This window comes from Pollicipes pollicipes, unplaced genomic scaffold (assembly GCF_011947565.3).
Source record: "Pollicipes pollicipes isolate AB1234 unplaced genomic scaffold, Ppol_2.1 Scaffold_2555;HRSCAF=2994_pilon_pilon_pilon, whole genome shotgun sequence".
Taxonomy (NCBI): Eukaryota; Metazoa; Arthropoda; class Thecostraca; order Pollicipedomorpha; family Pollicipedidae; genus Pollicipes; species Pollicipes pollicipes.
Genome location: NW_023596136.1, coordinates 17935153 through 17957832, shown reverse-complemented (window position 1 = coordinate 17957832; position 22680 = coordinate 17935153). Strand labels below are relative to the sequence as shown.

Genomic DNA, 22680 nt, shown 5'->3' with positions numbered 1-22680 from the left:
GCGGACCGGGCGCGGCAGACCGACGTCATTTAAGCGAGGAACCCTTCATCATAAACGCATGCTCAGAGCACAAAATGCACACCATTACACCGAAAATTAAACGAGGAACATGCCAGTTAGGTGTTGTGTCACTGCGAGGCATGGTCCTTTACATATGGGTACGTGAAGCCAAGAAAAGTCCAAGTTCAGGAAATTTGACCTCTGAATTGGTCTTTTAACGCCGAATCAAACCATAGATTAATAGAATGCTGGCCTCCGAAAATAACCTGCCTGAAAATGATGATATTGTATGAAAATATCTCTGCATCACTGCACTATCGTCCACATGGACTGACCTATCGCAAATAATTAGTAGGTCAGTTGTGCGAACGATCGTGACACGCTTCCGATTCCTTTGGTATCCCTCTTTTTGCTGAGTTTGCTAGATACAGTAACATGGCAGCTTTGGTCTCAATAAGGACAAAGTGGGAGGTAAGTGCCACGTTGGAGTCTCTCTCTTCGTTTTCCTGTTCTGGAAATGCCCAGGCTGCAGGTCGGGGTGGACTTAATGACCCCCGAGGTCACGGGAAGACAGCACAGCTAATGTGCTTATTGGAGTACATGAACCATAGCCCCCCGCCGGTAGCAGCCACACCAAACGAAGTGGGTAACGGGGAAAGTACCAATACAATGCTCATCGGCACAGCTGTCCGGCTGCACACGATGTCTTTGTGTTATTTATTTGCGACGTCTGAGGTCAGACTAGGTCGGTGATGTCATGCATGCTTTTTTAGTTATATTTTGCGCATATTTTTGTTAAGTTCATCGGAAAAAGGTGATTCTATTTTTTTTATTTTCGGTCGGGAAAATTCGGCTTATATGCATTCCACCTTTGAGAGAACAGGGTCAAAGCTTTTTTAGGCCAAATATTTTCTCTACTTGGCATATGTTGACCGCACGTTGTGACGATGCGATAAGCGAAATTTGGCGCAATGTGACAAACCACTTCAGATAACTGGTATATGAATGCTCTGTGGAAGACCTACCCCAGGTGAAATCAGGTCACGTAGTCTTACAGTGTATTGTTTTATTAATCATAACGCATATGCTACGCAATGAAGAGCAGGAGCCATCAGTGCACTCAAACCGTACTAGACATGTCTTGAAATTGCAATCACAGGCATGGCGGGGCAGCTTAGATGCTGCATGCAGAGACAAATCATTCAAGGTCATGAACTGGCTTGCATACATATGCTTCAGTTTACTCCAGCGCGCATTTTGTGTGCATGCATGACGCGGTCCCCTCAGTCTCACACAGCAGACATCAGACATGGTTCTGCGCCATGCCGTCTAATGAGCGGCCGTACCAACCCGGGGGCCGGCGCGTCGGCCGGCGCGCCTCTCAGCTGGGCGAGTGAGCGCGGCGAGGTCGGCAGACGCGCCGTGTCTGTCGTCGCGCCACTACTACCCGTGCACGGGGATGCATCGGCGGACGAACCGTGCACGACTGGCTGCACAGGTTGACTGATGAGGGGGCGCTGTAAACCGTTTAGTGAAAGCGTCAGTCACTCACCGGTGCCTATTAGGGTTTGGGCGCTTCTTCAGGTTCCCAGTACTGCTGCTCGATCGCCACAAATGAAATGGTAGCAGTTGAGAGATGCTGGTACCTTGGCGCGTGCGACACGCGCCGTCACAGGTCGGGTTCAAAGACGGATGGCGGATGTGAATAGACGGATGCCAGGATGAGCGACAAAGAGGCTTGGTTGTACCGAATACGGCACACATGCGCATAATAAATTCCATTATCTTTGAATACAGATGGAGGCTCACCGTTGCTCACTGTAGGAACTCTGATCCATTTCAGTGCATATGGCAAGCTCGCCTTTGCTGATGTTGAAGTTATGATGGATAGGAAATATTACATTCAGAGGCAGGTGGTGCGTGTGGACACGTCAATTCTGCGACTCGAACCATACCTCCGTGAGTGAGGCAAGTTCGCGACTACATCCATACCTTAAGGAGATAAAAGTGACAACAACTTTAAGATGGCGGACTGATTGGGCACGGGAAGACGCCCGCCGTCTTGCACCCAACAAAACGAAAATCATCTCACTCCTGCCATCTCTGCGGGGTGCTTATGTTCAGATTTGTTCAACAGGACATATACGATCGGGGAATACCCATGCAACTTAAAGCGCCCCCGTGCAAACTAAATTAAACGCATGCCCAATTAAACGCATTCGCGTAGAAATAAAATGGCAAACAAAACATCGTGGCCACGAGAAGCACAGCTCCGAACTAGGGCCAGTCGCGGGTATTTCAGCGGCTTCGGCTTTCCTTCGCCACAGCCGACACACCGCTCCTAAGTTCAGGACGACACATGCTTAACTTATCATGGATACATTAGGAAGACTGGAGACACTGCGACTTACGGGCCCAGGAAGGTCAGCTTACCTTGTTAAATGGAAATTGTGTGAGGCACCAAAAAAAGCGAACATCTTAAATTTTGTTGCATAGGCTCTTTGTTGTCCATTCCCTCCAAGACGCAGCTCCTGACTCGGCTTCCCTGCTCTCCCTCACCTAGCGTTTTTGAGGTACAAGGGAATTTTTGGAGGAGCTTTACGACTAGTCCGCTGGATTGTACATAAACTGAGGTAGTCTGCATGCATTTAGGAGATTTCGTGATTTGCAAACTACATTCACTTATCAGCCTGTGAGCGTGATAGAATAGTGGGCCAAGTCGTGAGGCAGTCCTGCCGCGAGCGCTTATTCTGCGACAATCAATGCAGTGAATTTGCGTAGCCTAACCTGGTTTACCTCGTTATCGTCCGAATATAAATGTGTTTCAATATTTGCTAACGTTGCCTGAAGCGTGTCTGGCGATAACATGCGGCGAAGACCAATGGCATCTTAATGCTGAGTTGTGCGTCAATAAGCAAAGGAAGGAAGACAAATTCGGCATGAGGGACTAGATGAAGTTTTCGTGCGTCTGTGCCATAACGCATAATAGGTACAACTCGTTTTCCGTGTTGGATTAATTGTGACTAAGGTGCATCATGTTATGTACATGATGTACATGTACATGTTAAGGTGACACCATGCATCTTTCTCGTGGGGTGACATAAAATCCACCGCATCGGTCTCACAGCTTGGTGTAACGGAACTTCACTGAACAGAGCTGACCTTATCCATTGCTTTGACGAGTGCTGAATGTGCATGTAACAAGGTATCTGTTCCGGCTTCATTATCTGAAGCTGGATGCCTGTGATCTGGTGAAGCGGTGTGGCTGGACATCAGACAGGCAGCAGGTCTCGCCTGGCAGCGGACAGGCAGCGGGTCTCCCATGGCAGCAGACAGGCAGCAGGTCTCGCCTGGCAGCAGACAGGCAGCAGGTCTCCCCTGGCGGTAGGGCTCCCCTGGCAACAGACAGGCAGTAGGGCTCCCCTGGCAGCAGACAGGCAATAGGGCTCCCCTGGCAGCAGCCAGACAGCAGGTCTCGCCTGGCAGCAGACAGGCAGCAGGTCTCCCCTGGTAGCAGACAGGCAGCAGGTCTCCCCTGGCAGTAGGGCTCCCCTGGCAGCAGACAGGCGGCAGGTCCCGCCTGGCAGCAGACAGGCAGCAGGTCTCCCCTGGCAGCAGACAGGCAGCAGGTCTCCCCTGTCAGCAGACAGGCAGCAGGTCTCCCCTGGCAGCAGACAGGCAGCAGGTCTCCCCTGGCAGTAGGGCTCCCCTGTCAGCAGACAGGCAGCAGGTCCCGCCTGACAGTAGGGCTCCCCTGGCAGCAGACAGGCAGTAGGGCTCCCCTGGCAGCAGACAGGCAGCAGGTCTCCCCTGGCAGCAGGTCTCCCCTGGCAGCAGACAGGCAGCGGGTCTCCCCTGGCAGCAGTCTGCTCCGCCTGGCCCGGCGTTCCCCCACCAGTGCCAGAGCCTCACGAATCGTGCTTGTGACGAGGGCAGTCGTGGGCTGTTCAATTCCTCTCCTGTAGAGCCGGGCAGACCGCACATAACATGGCGTTTTCCTCCGAGCCATGGTGTGAATTCCTGAACACCTTGTGCAATCCCTGCACCATCTGCGCCTATGACTGCTGCTATGTGACTCATAGAACAAGTTCTCAAAGTCGTGCAGTAGACAACTGTGTGAAACAGTATATGCTAGAAACTATTGGCTTGGCGTGTGAGAAATATGTACTGCACCGTTTCAACGACAATTTCAATAACATAATCGTTTTTGCATGTTTCCATGATAGGTCACGCGAATTACTTGTTTGTATGTGGAGCGTATGTGGTGTGTGTGGTGCTTGGTTTCTGGTTGAACACAGCTTCTGCCTGCAGAGCAAACAGTTGTGGGATAAAGCTAATGATGTGCCGGAAGACATGATGGTTTCTCGACGATTAATCAGGCATTGAGGATGTAGGGAAGCAGTGTGAGCAGCCTGGGAATATCACTCACAACGCAGGTAGAACTTGGGCTCAACGCAGGGTTTACAGAAAAGGGAAGGCAGCAGAAAAACTTAAAATAGGTGGATGCGAGCGGAACAAATTGTTGGCCTCAACCGAGAGGATCGCTTACACCGCTTCTCAGGGCTGGTAAAAGTGCACCTTTTATCGCCGATCAAATTCCCTACAGGCATAGTAGGGACTTTGTAGCAGCCGGTAGCGTAACACAATGTCATGCTGCATAAGATGACAAAGGAGCCCATGTCCAGTAACACAATCACACTTCGGAATGATTTGACGTAATACAAAATCCTCTCTCATCGCCGCAATTTTCAAAATCATGCTCACACAACCGAAACACTCATTTATGGGATTTTATTGAAGTAACGTCAGGGTAATTGCTGTCTGTAAGAATGGAGGCACCGGCCGTACATTACGGGGCAGCTATTCATAAGGACTTTGCACTTCCCTGCAGCACTGCCACATCGCCACGACCGGGTGCAGTCACCTAGCACTCTGCCTTTTCCTGACAAAAGTAGTCCACCCGAATCCTTTTGGGATCTTTGTAGTGGACTTCGATAGGATGTCATAGGAAGCCGACCCTGCACATCAGATGTAAGCATGTAAAAGCTTCTGACCAATGTGTGGGAGTCATGTGTGTTCGCGTCCCAATGCAACCATGCTTTGTGACCTTAACATGGCAGTTAGTTGACAACTGGCCAGGGAGACTAGCATGCAACCAGGGTCTGTGTGAGGAAACTGCATTTTAGGTTGTCATTTCGTACATAATTGTCCGTTGAACTATGATTTGTTATTGTTTGAAACTGACGTAAGTAATAACTGCAGAATTAACTTTTTAACTTACCTCGATGTTAAACGTGACGTAACGAAGCCTTAACGTCACTTGTCTTAACAGTAGCTCGTTTTGCAGATTGCAATAACTATGAATTTGACTGTGGCAAGCAACGGCATATGCTCCCTTCACGCTTCTTGCTTGACCATACACTGGACTCAGCATCCCCCCTCCCTCACAAAATACCAACTACCACACAAGTCGCGACCTGTCCGCGGTGCGGTGTTACCGAACGACTCAAGTGTTTGAGAACCTTCCAGCCGACCGATCAAGAAGAACCTGCATTTCCCACGCACAGGACGGCAAGCAGGCTGACGTGAATGAAATCGGCACGAACAGCCGAACAGCCGATCGATTAACACGCGCCCGGATGGCCGGCTAGATATCCTTCGCTCGGGTGGGGGGTCAATTTAACCCCCTGAGATCTCAAGAACTAAGAAAGCTAGAGGCACCAAATTTGCAGGATGTTTTGACCTGTCACTGAGATCAAAGTTTGAGCTTCCTAAGGTGTGACCTTCAGGTCAAATAAGGTCAAACAAGGTCAAATTCTAGGTTGGTCACGAAAGTGCCCCCAGAACCTAGGAAACTGTTTGTAAGCAAAAAGCAAAGGCCCATTTGAGGGCAGTGACCTTGTTTTACCTTTTCAAGGTCATGGTGACCAAAATTATACAAGACTGCTCTGAGTTTTGCATTTGAATAGGCGACAAAGATTACGCTAGGCAGCATGCTCATAAAACAAAAAGTCGACTCAGGTCAACTTAGGTCAATGACCTTTTCTGACCTCTAAAAAGTCAATGGAAGATCCATAATGTGGTTTCTGCTGTCAATAAATTCGAAATGAGCACTACGAACTATCCCATACAGCAAACCCTGGTTGCCACCTCGGTCTGACCTTCATACCTGACCTTAGGTCAACGTAATTTGCTCATTCAAGGTTGTTAGTGCCTAAGAAAGCATATCGAGATGTATGGCTTCGTCAGACACTCCGTTATTGTATCAGATTGGACGATTCCCTAGAAATTGCCTTCGCTGAAAGCATGGCCTGACTGAACTGCTATAGGTTAGCGACCTTACAAGATACGTCTAAATTTTTGATGTCAAACGATTTGCTATTCAATTGTCAACAACTATGCAAAATCTGGCGGGGCTGCGCCGCGACGCTCGGAAACTATTTTGGAAAATTAAACCTTTGGGGGTCAATCTGACCCCCACCCGAGCGCGTGTTAACGCAGCCGATCGCAGAAATCAAGTTAGCCCCAATGGGGGAACCCAGCTGCGCATAAGAGCGAATGCTGTGCTGCTATGCTTTGTTTTTATCCCGATATACGCGGTACAATTTGAAGATTTTGTGTACATATGGACACTCTTCTTCATGTATTGTTGTTCTTTTGACCCCATTATAATCCTGATGTCCTAGGAGACTTGCTCATTTCGCAAGTCTGTCGCATAACCACACCAATATACTTGTGACTAGAATCGTATAGGGTCTCCTCGCATCTGTGCATATTAACGAGCGTACATAAATAAATGGAAGAAAACCAACGGGTAACATGCGTCACTGATATAAACCAGCCCTACTCAGAAAGACGAAACATCATGTCCCTGGCACTGATTCACACTACATCGGTTGTGACAGCCCCTTGCATCGGCCTCAAATTCCCAGCATGCGGGTATAACAATGATCTGTTAGTTTTTTTCGTCCACTGGCTTTGGAGCTCTGCCGTCTTATCCAGGGTCCATTGTCGACACTATTTTCGGCTGCTAGAGACCACCATTCGAGGCGCCCATTCCAGTCGGCTCCTTTGCATCGCAGAGTAAGAAAAGCAGCCCCTTACAGTTGGCGAATGCTGCTATACCATCTATTATTGCAATAATGGCGTTCCACTGTATACCGTAGGGTAAGAGATGGCGTCATAACCCTAGGCGCCACCCTCAAATATAAGGGCGAAGCACCATACCCTGGCGGACACAGGTGAAACTACTGTGTGGACATTGTGAACTGGGACCATTACGAATTGCGGACATAATGGACTTGGGACATTATGAACTGTTGGAATTATGAAACGACCCGTACCGCAGTGACACAAAGCCAGCGTAAACTCTGTGGTGGCTGGGTGGGCATCACCGACAGCTTTCCTGCAATCACTGGAAGTTATTCTAGAATTACAGATACGCTTTCGCCAGCCTCTGTGCTTTATGCACTGCGTGGAGGTCCGCTGTGTCGCCACTTACCGTTTTGGAGTTAGTATAAGCGTGGTACGAAGCCGCCCTCCATTTTGGAGGGTGTATGCCCGGCGGTAATCGCCCTCTATTTTGAAGGGTTATACGCGTGGCCTTTTCATAATGTGTTTTTCGCCCAAAGCATCAAAGGTTCATCTTAGGTCTTAAAAACGCGAGTGGGTTTACAAAAGCGGACCCTAAAGCCGCTGAAACTGATAAAACCGTTTCTAGACCATACCCTGGATTGGCTTTTCGTCCGCTGAAACCATGCGTTACGTAACCGATTGCCAGAAAAACTCGCATGACAGTACCAAGTCAGATGCGTGACGTGGAACGCGCTCGCGCGCCAGTTTGCCCTCGCTGGACGAAGTCATCTGTGGCGCGCACTCCTCAGTTGAATAGCACACCGCGCAGTACATTAATTCCGCCTGAACTAACATCGTGAACGGCGCTGACGTCGGCCTATGACGTGAGGCGATCTGTTTATATGGGCGCGAGCTTGCCCCGGACCCCCGCCAGCGGCCATTGCTCCAACCCAACCGCTGTTGAGCTCGGCTGGTCGGTTGGTGGTCGGTTGGTTGGTGGTTGAGCGTGGCGTGGATGGGGTGTTGGTGTACGCTGGCGCGGGCTGGCGGTGTGCGGCAGAGCGTGACGACGCTCGCCGCTGGTGACACCAGGTCATGGACTGTCAGGCAGGACGGGACAGGATAGGGCGGGATACGGCCGCAGCCCCACGCCGGCTATGATCCACTGGTTGTGTATTTTCCCCAAACGTGGAACACGCCCCGCGATACGCGCGGACATACATGCGAAGGTTTGAACTGCAAACCCCTTGGTCTCAGAAATTTTAGGCCTATCGTACATCATGTCTCTCGAGGTATCGCCGAACACATGTGGGACTCATCGACGTGGAGTATCGAATATCTGATCCCTCGCCTTCTTATCCTGTGGTATCGAAATATTTCGCGACACAGGTCAGCGTGGATCATTTTCGCCCGGTTGGCCCTCACCCAGGCGTGATTTTCAGCACATCGAAGTCATGAGTCACCACTGGTATTGACAATGCCAGAGGTGTAATAATGTCTAAGAAAACGCGACGTGGTGGGGGACAGAACTGTAGCCATCAAACTGGAATTTGAAGAACGATCTCACTTAAGAATGGGATTTTGAATGGATGACGTAAAAATGTGCATTGCACGGATAAAAGTAAAGGGACTAAGATCCGATTTGGAAAAAAAGAGTAAACCGTCCCCGGAAGCGCAGCCAGGATTTTCAGAACGTGGCGCCCGGGGCTCGGTGAGAGCGCATCACGCGGATTTGTAAAGTTCTGTCAGGAGCCATCTATGATGAAAACGAAAAACAGACCGAAATTGGGGGAAGGAGCAAGGCCTGAATCAGGTGCCCCTCCCCTCTCGGCTTGGTCCTCGCTTGGCCATCTCTGCTTCCAAATGAATGCGCTCAAACCAATGTCAAAAAATGAAGACGCTCATACCAATGTGAAAGAAGTGGTTCACAAATAAAAGATGTCTGCGAAACCCAAACTCAATTCAAACTAACAGTCTTATTGTTGGGGGAACCAGAGTTACTTGTCCCTTTGAAAGATTAGTCGGCCTAGATATATGTATAGCTGTGCAGAGCACCTCAAGCTTCCGAATCATACTGGAACCTGCGCATAAGACATGGGGAGCTTGGGAAAAATAATTCCGTAAACTCTTAACAATCCCTTCTTTGTTTGCCAGGGCCACTCGGCATTTCTTTTAGCCAAATCGGTAGAGATTTTTCTCAACTACAGCAGACCTGCAGATGTGTCATAATTTCGGTATCATGAGCTCTTACGCTGCAGTCAACGAAACTTCATTATATTAGGAGGTACTGATTGAAAAATAATGTCAAGCAATTACTTGGACACAAAATGGCTTCTCGGCGTCTCAACACACTGACCAGCAATGGTTTGAATAAAGTACTTCGCTGCATAAATAAATACACGAATAGTGGATCGATTAGCCGGACCGGAAAATTGAAACAACACATGAATCTGATGGGATCGAATTCCAAAATTAGTGGAGCCAAATGCATTGGATGGATTAAGAACCATTCCAATTGCACAAAATATGCCGACTGGATTGACACGGCCTCAATGCGGCAACCGAGAAAGCGCTTGAATCCTATAAAAAATTGGTTTTTAGTATGTGTTTTAGAAATGCATGATACCGGATGATGTAAATATGCCTGAGTAGAATCTTACTCACTTCGCTCAAACGAAAAAGAAAACTTACAAACACTCAGATTGGCTGCTAACTGGCAGATACAGCAGTTTGTTGACTGCCATGGCGCCATAACCTTTAACACAGGTACTGTGGAAAAGAGTTACTGATGTCAGCACTGTATCCGAAACACATGGCGAAGATGCTGTTACCAAGTGGATCGGAACTGTCCGGTGGCCGCCGGCAAACCAGCCGACGGATGGGCGGGCGAGACGCGTGTGACGTTCATGTCGCGGGCATTCCGTGCCGGCCGTAGCTGTCGCGGCGGCCGGACTCGGCGCGTAGGCTTATGACACGGGCCCTCGGCGCTGACCGGTACGTCGTGTGACCCGGACAGAGGCCGACTAATGAGCATGTGCCAACCAGCTGGGCGAGCGTACGACTGGTCTGTGCGGCCGGTGGCCGATAAAAGTGTCCAGCTGTGGACCGGGTGGGGTTATCTCGTCCCTGCCCACCCCGTAACCGGGCCAATGATAACGGCTGGTGACTTATGAATCCTCTCCTTCCGTTCCGGTGGCCATGCGGTGGTTGGGGGGGGGGGGGGAGACATCCCATACGCTGTTTTGAGCACAGGTCAAAAACGAAAAGGACAGGAAGACCAAATTTTCAGTATCTGTTCATCTGTCAATCATAGGTTTTTACGTTTCAGGTTTTTCAAAATATGCGTGGTCAGTGACCTGAAGGCAGGCCATTTTTCCTATTTTTCGAAAATACTCCAAATTTGTACCCATTGCTGTATGCATTTGGTGTTTTTATCAAAGGGAAAGAGGACTAACTCACATGCACAACCATCGTATGACCTCAGAGGGATGATCTTGGTGCAGGTTATGAGCTATTTCTTTGGGTGTCTTCTGCAAGATGCACACTGAGCTCAAGATAGGCAGTTTTATTATATATTTTGAATGCAAAATTTGAATACTTCACTAAAAACATGTTGCGATACCATTCTAACACATAATAAGATCATAATAGGCCACGTGCGAACGTGAAAGGCCATATTATGTCATCCAAGGTCAGTGGTATATGTCGTCAGCAGCCGAAAGGCTAGATGAACGAGTGCGACGCGTGTAACCACCTATTCATGGTGTTTGTGAAGCTGATGACGCACAATTTCAGGTGCCAACGTACCTGTTGTCAGTTTGTTACAAATACGTGCTACCAGATCCTCTTATGTAACCATTGTGAAGCTAGACACCTGTTCTTAGCAAAACATCACTGGTACTTATTTAAAGTCGGTGACATTTTGGGATCTCTAGGAGGTCATGGTGATCAAAATCATGCGAGACTGCTCAGATTTTTTGCACTTTAATGAACGCCAATGATAACACTAGGCAGTATGTTCCTAGAAACGAAATATTGGCCTGGGTTATTTTAGGTCAGTTACCCATCCTACCGTTTATAAAGACCATAGAAGATAAAATACGACTCACTTCATCAGTAAATTGCAAATAAGTAGCAGAAATTACTCAATACAGCACGCTCTAGAAAATAGAACTGAGCTGCCCTTCACCTTGGTTGACCTTTAGACGCGACCTTAACTCAATATGATTTGTTAATTCAATTGTTGTGCTGTCTGAAAAACTGTCTCAAAGATGCATTGCTTCGTCTAATGCTCCATTATTGCTTCAGATTGAAAGATTTCCTTCAATTTTTTTTCGCTGCATCCGTGACCCGGCTTTGATCTGCCGTAGCTCAGCAACCTTACGAGGCGCATCTAAACTTGTTGATACCAAAAGATTCGCTATTGAATAATTTACAGCTATGCAAATTTAGCGCGTTTACGCCGCGCCATTCGGAATCAATCCGGAAAAACCTTCAGGACGGGGGAAAATTCCCCCCCCCCACTCCCACCCGAGTGCGTGATAGCGCTTATTTCTGTGCGCTGATTACCCGTCTTGACGTGTTTAAGGGACTGTCCTGCGTTTTAATATAATGCAGAAAGCATCAAATATGATAAACTAAGTTCACGTACAGTTATTGGTACACGTTGAAGTGTGGAAGACTTTTCTTGATGGCACGATTCCTCTGTTTAGTAATGATGCTCGTCAATGCGTCATTGTTTGACAATGTTATCATGTTTTGCACAAAATCGATCGAGAGCCAATTGAGGGTTGTTATATCTAGGAATGGTGCTCGCGGATGCCAGATTTGAACGGCCCGACCGCACTACTTTTTTGGGCATTGACTGTCGCATGACAAATAAAATGACAGGATTTGAATGACAATATTATGGCGTCTTGGATACCTCGGTAACTGAAAAGTCTCCCTCAAAATAATCCGCACATCTTTGCGAGTGTTTAGCTAAGAAATTACAGAGGTTTAGGTATTGAGGGCAGGGCTGTGAAATGCACCGAATGACCTTCAAGATAGCAATTTCGGTTGAAAACCCCACACATATCTGGAACACTCCCTTTGGCATGAGTTTTAACTGCATCTACCCGAACGACCATTTTTGGGTATATCATGAGCTCTGGTGACGGCACATTTGACTTAAAATAAAAATCTGATACGCATTCTTCATGGTTTTACGACATCTTCACAGCGGTATCGTTGCTATTCCTGTACGGCATGTGCAAGCCTTTTATCTACACATTTATACAGCAACTGCATATGCGGAACAGTCTTAACCCGGGATTTGTTGACCCCTGCTTAATGTTAGTGATGACGTCATCAGTCAGCTCTTCCCGGCTTGGCCAAACTGGGCTGAGCACTGTCAAGATTATAGAAGCGACTTTAGCTTTATATAAGGGACTGAAAGATTATCATTATTTGTGCGACACGTATAAAACGATTTACCAATTGAAATGCGCCACTTGTGCTGATAACATGATACCGTATTCAACATTTACATTGAAGACTGATGATGACCACAGGTTTTACTGGAAAAATGTTGCAACGTGCTGTCAGTGTTCGCAGCGGTGGCAACGTTTTCTGCGTGTTGTCGGTGTCCGTAGCGGCGCCACCGTTTTTGGGGTCATTGTTTGTAATACGTTACACAAGAACATTTCCCCTGCCTTCTCCCTACTCCTTCCATGCCCTCCCCCGCCAAGCGTCACTCCGGACCGGCGTCACACGGAGACAGGTCTGCCGCTTCGGCAAAGTTTTGTTCACATATTGCTACCTTGCCAGCTGCTCTAATCCCAAATTTAAGAGGCGTGGTTGCACACGAGAGGACTTTTATGTTCTTTCCGTCCAAGATGTAGTTTCACAGAAAAGGTTGGGGTAGAGAGGGGTGGGCTGAGCCGTGAAAGATAGCTAAACCTACCCGAAAACAACAACCAAACTCCCGGAATAATCCCAAAGTACGCGAGAAGGCGAATTTCTCCCGCGATTTGGCTCATTTTCTTTTTAGAGCTGGGGCTTCAGGCTGGACCCCCAGTTTTCCAAGTGAATAGGAAACGGCACCCTACTTACAACTTAAGTGTGGCGGCTGGGCACGGGAAAATGGACAGCCCACTTTCACAGCTTGGCGGCGATGGAGGCAAAGTAAAGAATTTACCGAGTTGTGCGAAAATGAATGTAAAAGTTGTGCAGTGGTTGTGTGGTGAGCTGCTGCTGGCGGTCCGGGTGGTGACAACCCCTAAACCGCGACGTTACTCTCACTCGTTCGGTCTGCTGCAACAGCTGACGGCTCAAGAATGCGCTGCAGGAGTCTGACTGAAATGCATATATTGACAGGGCCATGATGTTCGCTGAGGTTAGTAAAAAGGCTTTGCTGTGTTCCAGAACAATCTGGTTCTGGCGCACCACGGATCAAAATGGTCTAACACAGCGGGCTGGCTGTATTGGTGTATGTACCTATTGGTCTATGTATCCCTGGCGCAATAGACCAGGTAAACGCGCTAATTAATATGCAAGCGAATGGTGTGTTGATGTACTGACCAGAACATCAGTTAGGACCAGAACATGCGGGACACGTTTGCTAACGCACTCGCCCCGTGGTTGCAGGTCGCCTGGACGTCTGTGGAGAGCTGGACGAACCCAGAGCCGTTCAGCATGAGCACAACCTTTTCCCGACTAACGCACACGGTGTCACCAGATGACTTTAACGACGGTCTGATGCGCGTCCGGTGAGTAGAGGCTCTAAAAAAGGCACCCCTGCGCCGTCGGGAGCCTCCTCTCCTACCAGGCGGTGCCTGGTGGTGTAGGCTTAAACAAGGCACCCCTGCGCCGTCGGGAGCCTCCTCTCCTACCAGGCGGTGCCTGGTGGTGTAGGCCTTAACAAGGCACCCCTGCGCCGTCGGGAGCCTCCTCTCCTACCAGACGGTGCCTGGTGATGTAGGCTTAAACAAGGCACCCTTGCGCCGTCGGGAGCCTCCTCTTCTACCAGGCGGTGCCTGGTGATGTAGGCTTAAACAAGGCACCCCTGCACCGTCGGGAGCCTCCTCTCCTACCAGGCGGTGCCTGGTGATGTAGGCTTAAACAAGGCACCCTTGCGCCGTCATTATTGTGAACTTCTCCCCTTTACATATATTGCATATGTTAATATTTTTGTCGTGCCATACATGTTTGGTGTGGTTCACGTGGAGCTTTGTATTGGACTGGTTTTTAGTCAGAGTCCGTAATTTAATGACAAAAAATCGTGTGTTTGTCGAAGTTCTGGAATGATCGTGAGAACTAGTCCACATTTTACGAGCACCAGTCTTTTGTGTGTTTTTTTTACCATATGTGACGTTACTTCCGGATGATCTCCAAATGCACTTAAACGCCTGTTGGGCGCAATGCGGGCGCAATTGAGCCACGCTGTGCGTACGCACGGACCTCAGATGTGTTTATGGAATGGTCGGTATTGATGTGCAGATGATCCGGCAGACCCGCAGGTCCAAGTGGACCATTAGACCGGCACTGGCGCGGTATGCCGCAGCTGCCATCCGCCTCATTAGCGGGCCACTCGTGGTATATAGCGCTCGTTTTCTGTCGCATTACCGGAAACCGCCGGCAGACGGAATGGCCTACGCCTATTGATTCCCATTGTGCGCACTGTGGGTGGCAAAGGGGCCGGTGTGAATGAGGCGTGAATGGTGCACTGATGAAGCCAATGAAGATGACGCTGTCGCACCATATGATTTTGCAGTATGTTGGGTTGAGCAGTGCGTCAAATGCGTCACTAGTGGTGATATCAGGTGCGACCGATTTATAAGTAATGGCCAAAAACCGACACTAATGTGCATGTGAGACTGTGTCTCAAAAACGGCAGGTTTGTCTCTGATGCCAAAAATTTGTTCTGTCCACCTACTTCCTTCATTGTTTTTGTTTTTAATATCCTCAAACATGGTTTGAATGTCAAATATAAAAAGCTTCATGGAATTTGTATTGAACAAAGCTAGCAAAAGGTTCTGGTTTCCACCCTCATCACCAAGGAAAGGCAGAACCATGGGTTACTTATTGAACACGCATTGTTAAGTTTTTTTGTCAACATTTTACGTATATTCGAGCAATATGATGTTTTTCCCCGAGTTAAAGAAGTGCACCGAACGCTCTTACCACACAAAAGAGAAATAGAATAGAGCTTGTTGGATGGAGTACTGGCAGTGTTCACTGGATAACATTTAGATTAAATAGATAAAGTATGGAACTACTTTTGTGAACGATATAATTCAAGATCCAAAACTAGCGAGATGCACAGCACATGCATTTCGATGAACAGAAGTTACCACCTACTTCTGTGCAGCCAATAAACGAAGAGCATGACATGCGCGCTTCCTCTGCGGCACCCTGGGGATTCCTCTGACGTCATCCGACCTTTACTGCATCTGCTGCCACCGACCGTAGTTTATGCCAGTCAGGGCCAAAAAATCAGCGCGTAAAGCGATTCGGACGCTCCCCGCCACCAGTGGGCGTATCGGAATGTAAGTGCCCTAAACAACTGGCTGTTGGGGCATATTACGGAAGAGAAGGGAGTGGAAATGTCAGTTTTCATCTTTGTCGCAAACTTCCGCATTTAAAAAAAGAATTGGTATCTCCGGAATATCGAAACAGCATATCTACGATGAAAAGCAACCACGCCCGCATGAACGCAAGAGCTATTTCATGTTGCATGTTGCATGTTGCATCTGACCTGTATTTGGGTAGGACGAGCATACAACTGCAGCGATTAAAAATGGTAAAATAATCGACTAACTTTGCAATGCTTGGGAAAAAACTATGCGCGCCCAATTTCAGCACAGAAAATCATAACTGACTTACTGAGTAGAGTGGAATGTGACATGCATCTAAATATTTGGTTCCGGTCAACTATATTACATGACCGTCCGTGCGGGTGTGAAATTGCTATGCTACCGAGTATTGTGTTAAATAAAAGAATGCAGTGAAGGATGTCAGTGTGGTTGTCTACTCACCCTTTCCACTTAGGAGTCAGGCAAAATCTAAACATGAAAATGGCGCATCCGATTTTGTCACGCTTCTGTCGGTTTGTTATTCTGGAGGTGTCAGTGTTTGCTCTCAAATGGAAAGCTTGCCCAGAAAAATAGCAATTTATATTTTCTTTCCCTCCTTAGCTCGTGGCAAAAACTCGTTGGTTAGAACTCGTCTGTATTGATATTCATTTTCTGGTTGCGGGGAGGGTTCGTGTCGCTTAACGTGCCTATCACTTGGCCCTGACTGGCATGAACTGCGGCCAGTAGCAACGTGAACGGTAAACCTCAGGTGGCGTCGAATGATTTTACACTCAGGGTAGGACGGGCAGTGCCGAACGTTGTGGCACGTTAAATGGCCACCGTAAAACTCTATCCCTGATCCGAAGTATTTTGATTTTTGACTAGCAATGTTACTTTACACGCGCTCGGGTGGCGGGGTCAAATTGACCTCTCTGAAGACTTTCCAGAATAATTCCCGAACAGCGCGGCGAAGCCGCGCCAAACCTTGCATAGCTGTAGACAATTAAAACGCGGATCTTTTATGTAAAATATTAGACGTACCTTGTAATGTCGCTTATTTATAGCAGGTCAGGCTATGGCTGTCAACAAAGGGCATTTGTGGGGAATCGTTCTATGTGATGCAGCAACGGAGTGCTAGACGAAGCCAGATGTATCTGAGATAGTTTATCAGGTAACAAGCAAAAAATTCGTGTTCTTGAAAAGGTTCTGGTGCTCATTTGGAATTAGGTAATGACAAGGAACGAGAATGATATGTTCCGTGGACGTTTTTAAGGCAGATCAATGACCTAAAATGACCCAGATCAACGTTTTGTTTTTAGGAAAATACCGCATGGCGTAATCACTAACACGTATTGCAATGACAAAATAGGGGTAATCTCCTAGGCATTTGGTCACCTCAACCTCATGAAGATAAGATATGGTCAATGACCTCACTGACCATTTGTTTAGAATATGTATTTAGCTTCACGGCGGTTGCATGGGGAAGTGCGGGGAACTTGAGACAACAATTTTGAGTTCGACCTTGTTTGACCTTATTTGACAACAAACTTATCGCCTTGAAACCTCACATTTTGACCCAAGTGAATTCACACACAGGCCAATCTACCCTGTGAATTTGGCATCTCTAGCTATCTTGATTTTTGACTTCACAGGGTGTTCAACCTGCCCCCCCCCCCCACAAACCTGAGCGAAGCGTATTCAGCCGGCCATCCGGGTGCGTATTAGATCAGATTGTATAAGCCTTATGCACATTTATACTATAAGGTGTCTCTTAGCCATTGCATAGACCGGTAGCAAGGCATGTTTTACAAAGTGTATGGACCCATGCCGTCATGGCCTGTCAGCTCTGTTAGGTTGTGTAGTTAAAAAGCTTCATAATACCCTGCAGATGTAATTTTTATCAAATTTATTAGAAATATGATTATCCGTCCAATTGTCACCAACATCTTTGAATGGTTAGCTGTAGAATATTATGAAATCTAAAAGGCAGAACATTGCGGCCCATTTTAGTCCTATTCTGCCGCATCCGAACATTGATCTTACCTTTCGCTAAGCCTGTATTTTCTTTGAAAATTTAGGATCTTTGCCAGGAATACGGATTTCAGACTGTGAGGTTAGTATTCAAGAGAGGATTGCTAGCAGGTAGTTCTTTCAAACAGTCAGGCTGCTTCGAACAGAACTGCTGACTGCTGTTTTTTTGCAGCAGTTCAGAATATTAAGATAAAAGTTTTCAAAGACGAATAGTACGATGTGCAGGGTGTGACATATTTGTTTTTGGTGAGAAAATAAAGAAACTTGAAGGAGGATTGACGCTGGTTTCATGAGCATACTTCTGCTTAGCCGGGCCGGATTGCATTGAGAAATTTCGAGAGTCGTGGCTTCTAGAGAATCGCGCCGGACTGAACCGCCCTCAAAAGGCTCAGTCCGTGGAGTGCTTTAACTGACAGCCCCAAGCCTTGATCAAGTGGTCGGGGTGCTCAGTAATGACCAAATGTTTGGAACATGATGTTTACTTGACCTTTGTACTTTCTTTGGACTCATTCATTTATTATGCGGTACCATGTCCGTTAACTGTGCTGCTTACAAGTTGATACTTGTTTATTTACATGCCATCTGTTCAGCACTGTTTTCAAGTCGTTGGGGTTGTACGGCGCCATGCTGCTTGTAGTCGGATATGTGGCAGGTTGACGTTTTAGTGGTACTACAAATGTGTATCGATCAAGGCAGGTATGTAAAAGCCCTATCACCTGCTCAACTGTAAATAAGAAGTTTGTTTCCCATCATTACGATAAGATCGATTAAAAACATATCATTCTCAAACTGCAAACCTTTGATACATTTTCTGCCAGTTATTACTATCTATTGCCATCTTTTAAGGACGTGTCTTTAATCCATGTAATAACATTGTTTTTCCCGCTGGCAAACACTCGTAACACCATTTTCGATGCCTAAAGCTAAACGGAGACCGCTGGCAATCGAAGAGGTCGATATAGTTTTCGAGGCCCTAGGTAAGTGGCATGTGGTTTGAACGAGCCGTCAAGTGCCGTCCCGGTGCCGTTGGGCGGACCAAGACGTCTGTTTATACCCAAAAAAGGTCATGTTCACGGCTCCTTAAAGCCCCCCCCCCCCCCCAATGAGCCTGCTACATCAACACTTACTGAAAGTGTATGATCCCAAGCGCGCTTCAGCTGATGCCGCATAATTTCTCACAGCATACGACCTCTTGGCGACGTCACAACAATCTAGAGCAGCCGTGTCCAGTGACACACCGTCTTCCGGAGTTGCTGTGTAAAGTGTCCTGTTGCCTTGGCCTGACCCAGTTGATGTGCCCCCAGGTGCACGGCCAGTATGAACGGCACCGACTACTGGGAGTCGGCCGAGATCGCTGTGTCCCGCGTCGGCCGCCGCCAGCTCTACAGCCCTCAGACGGCGTCCTCGGCCCGGCCCGTAAGGCTCTCCCCGGGCAGCGCGGGTGCGGGCGAGCCCCCCCCCCCCCCCTCCCCCCGGATACATTCTCTACACGCGTTCATAGTGAAAGAGAGAAATTCTAGTGATCGCGATCACGGGATGCGGATATGCTCTTATCGCAAACCAATTGGATGCCCATGCTCATTGTGCCTACTGCGTACGTTATCGAACATATACCCATTGATAATTTGGATGCATCGTTAATTGTCACTGCACGCCAACTCACTAGTCGAGCCCATGCACCATCTGAGATCAGAACTAAAATTCGTGTACAGGGTTATCTCGTGCTCCAATCGCGGCTCTGAAGCGTTGAGACCTCTGCACCCCGGCGTTTACCGTTATTGATGTCAGAAAAGACGTAGTGATGAAAATTGGATTAAATGAAACGATAATAACCACAATCATGACATATTTTATTCCATCAGAAAAACAAAAATCATGTAGGCAATAAAATACTCTGACTGCCAATATCAAGACAAGTTGAATGATTGCATCGTTATGGGATAACTGTGCTTTTCATAGTATAAAAAGCACATTTCCTAAGTTGTTGACACCTGCGATTTGTTAAAAAGCTCAAATCTTCGTTCATTATGCATTGAAAGAATGTTGTAATCATTGTTGGAACGCTGATAGCGTTCCGGTTGTCAGCCTTCTCTCCCCATGCCCAACGACATCGGTCTTCTCAGCTGTGACGTACTGGGCGAGACATGAGCTTGGCACGGATGGACGGTCCGATGTGCGCACTAGTTATAAAGAGTTCATGCTTTGCAAAAGGTAGTTTGTGCTAACCCATTGGGCCTGAAGGGTAAAATGATCAATAAAGGGCTGAAAACTGTCATCAAAAGGCTTATTGTTGGCCACTGTTTGCTTCTGGAGCTTCTACTTCGCCGGCAAGCTAGGCACATGGTGCAGGAAGCAGTTTCAAGAGGAGGATTCTGAGGCCATACATCTGTCGAATGCTAACACTGACCGAACCGGTCCCGTCTCGGTCAGGTCCAGCGAGGCCCGCTCCCACAGTAGGGCATGTTAAACGTGCAGGATCCGCCACAAGCCGGGGGCCCAGGCACAGCTTCCTTTCGGCCGTTTTTCAAATCACAACAGGAGCCTCCTCAGCAGCCATATGCAAAACTGTATCTTCACCATCGTCCACGCAATTGCGAACAACAACAGTTGTGTTTACAGTTGTGCATACCACGAGACTGCCTGTTGTTCATCTGTAGCCATCTGTGCCCTGTCAGTCGGCCGAATTTTTCGCGCTCTTTTCATCATGTGTTTCGTGGCGCTAAACATGGCGCAGCCAGTCTTGAGTGTGTGTGGGGGGGGGGGGGGCAGGGTTGACAAAGGGTCTCTGATTATGAAATCCCTCCCCCCCCAAATTGCCGGATACGGCCCACATAAGTTTTAGGAGGACGCGAGTTATCTGTATTGCTTTCATTATTACTTTCTTTAACTACAGCAGAAGCCAGAAACTATTGAAAGTTGCAATTGTTAATATTTTAAATCAATACCCCGAAGGAATCCCTTGTTAAATGGCTGCACGAAAAAGAACCATCGGCACCATTTGTTTTGCAGTGGTTCTTTGTACTTTTGCTGGACCGATAGCACCCACAGAATTTGCCAAAATGTTTTTGGGTTCCACAAAGATATTGCGGACTGCGTGATAGCATTTTGTAGATGGAAATGGGCTAACACATTCTCATTAACATGGTCAACCCTTAGTCGTCTGAAAATGTTCAACACTCACTCAGAATTGATGAATGAAAACAAATAATGTAAAGTAGGTTTCAACCTGCGCGCTCACGAGTCTTTCAAACAAAAACCCCGACGCCCGACATTACGGTCTCCATGGGCAGTGCGGCATCGACCCTGGGACCAACACGAGGCGCCGGCCAACGGGTGGACGAAAATTGTGACGCATCTGAAATAAGTGCCTTTTAACGCTTGGGCATGTTCATTGGTATGTTTAGCAGGTGGCCTGAGCGTATTATTCACTTGTGGTATTTTTGGACTGATAAAAAGAGCGGATTAGCATTGACATTACCACGAACTGTTGCTGGAATCTGTCTTTGAAACTGGAAGAACATATAAATATTCTGTATTTTCGTGTTACTGTTGCTGTTAATCTGTTCAAAAGACAATCTGAAAATGTCTCAGGTGATAAACACATCCAAGTCCTACCGTTGAACAATACGGCTTGCTTTTGAATGATTTACGGAAGTTTTATTTCACGGCGGTCACTCTTGCGTGCCGGGGCCCGAGAGCAGAACGCTAGGGGGCGCATCGTTCCAGGCGAAGCGCGGAAGGCCCATTCCGTCCCAATGCGGGGTGTCTACTGGCTGCTATTCTGGCGACATGGGGACGCTGTTCTCTGGTGGATCCGAAAGCCCATAGGGGGATACGTCATACTCGAGTTCCATCCATGACGCGGGAGACGCTCTGACCCGTGCAGTGGCCCGGGATCGACGCAGAGGTCTACATTACCTCAAACCAGATTATTTATCGCTGGAGGGGGTCCGGTATTTAGCATGGAAACTCCAGTTCGGTTCAGCGGACCTTTGGCTGAAAAGGAATGGACCCCCCCCCTCCCCGTTAGGTACCGGTGACCTTAACTGACACATTCGCCTTTTCATTGCTCGATGGTGGACTCCCCTCATAAGTTTTGATATGCCCTGTCGCCGTTTGGGCACCCCGGCCAACGCAAGAGGCCCACTGGCATTCGGAGTCCTGTCCATGTTCAGCAAATGTTCCCTTGCCGAAATCAGGGGGCTCCTTGCCGACTTCTTGCCGACGTTGGGCACCGTGGGCTCCTGATCGACATAGGGACCCCACATTATTTCAGGGGCCTGACCAATGCACATTACAGACCCCGATCTTGTCCCACCTCGGGAAATGTGCCCCAGGTCTCAGACCGACACGGGGCTGACTGTTTGTGTAGTTTGTGTTCGTGTGCAAGAAGCCCTTTAACTGAAAATTGAAGTTGTAGCCCTTCCGGTCAAAGTCCGTGTTGTGGTCCACAACCAGCATTTCGGGCCCTTCGGCCTTTCAATCGGACCCTTGACGGTTACCCTCGAACACTTTCCCGACCGCCTCAGGGCCACTTGGCAGCACAGGGGCCTCCTGCAAAGCACCATGGGCCCCTGACCGACACGGAGCCCCTCATTGACTCAGGAGCTCCGACCAATGTAAATCGCGGGCCCCAGTCTTGTCCCTGCTTGGGCAATGGGTCCTCAGACCCAGACGGACATGGAGCCGACTGCTCGGTGCTGGTAGTGCCTGACCGACTTAGAGGCCCTCATTGATTAGAGGGGCTCCCAATCGGCGCAAAGGGACCTTTGACCGGGATTCGAGTACCCAGGAATATCTGCCAGGGTCTTTAACACAGACCCGGGCCGGCCGTTCCGGCCCTTAATCGTCGCTTCCGGGGGACATCAAGGGAGGAGGAGGTGCAAGCTCCCTCTGCCTCCGCCACTGGCGCCAAAGCTGGATACAGTTGTATGGATTTGTATGGGAACAGTGTAAGAATCTGCACTTTGAATATGCATTATGTTGGGGGCGATTAAACTTACCTACAAGTTCCGTCATC

General features: G+C 48.2%; 1 protein-coding gene across 1 annotated transcript in view; it reads left to right on the top strand.

Moving 5' to 3' along the window:
- Window positions 1-22680, top strand: part of LOC119098654 (uncharacterized) — a 122330-nt gene that overhangs the window by 90546 nt on the left and 9104 nt on the right. Inside the window, exons 6-7 of the mRNA XM_037221637.1 lie at window positions 13702-13823; window positions 18965-19101. Of these exons, the coding sequence (XP_037077532.1) occupies window positions 13702-13823; window positions 18965-19101 (259 nt within the window). The remainder of the gene's footprint in view (window positions 1-13701; window positions 13824-18964; window positions 19102-22680) is intronic.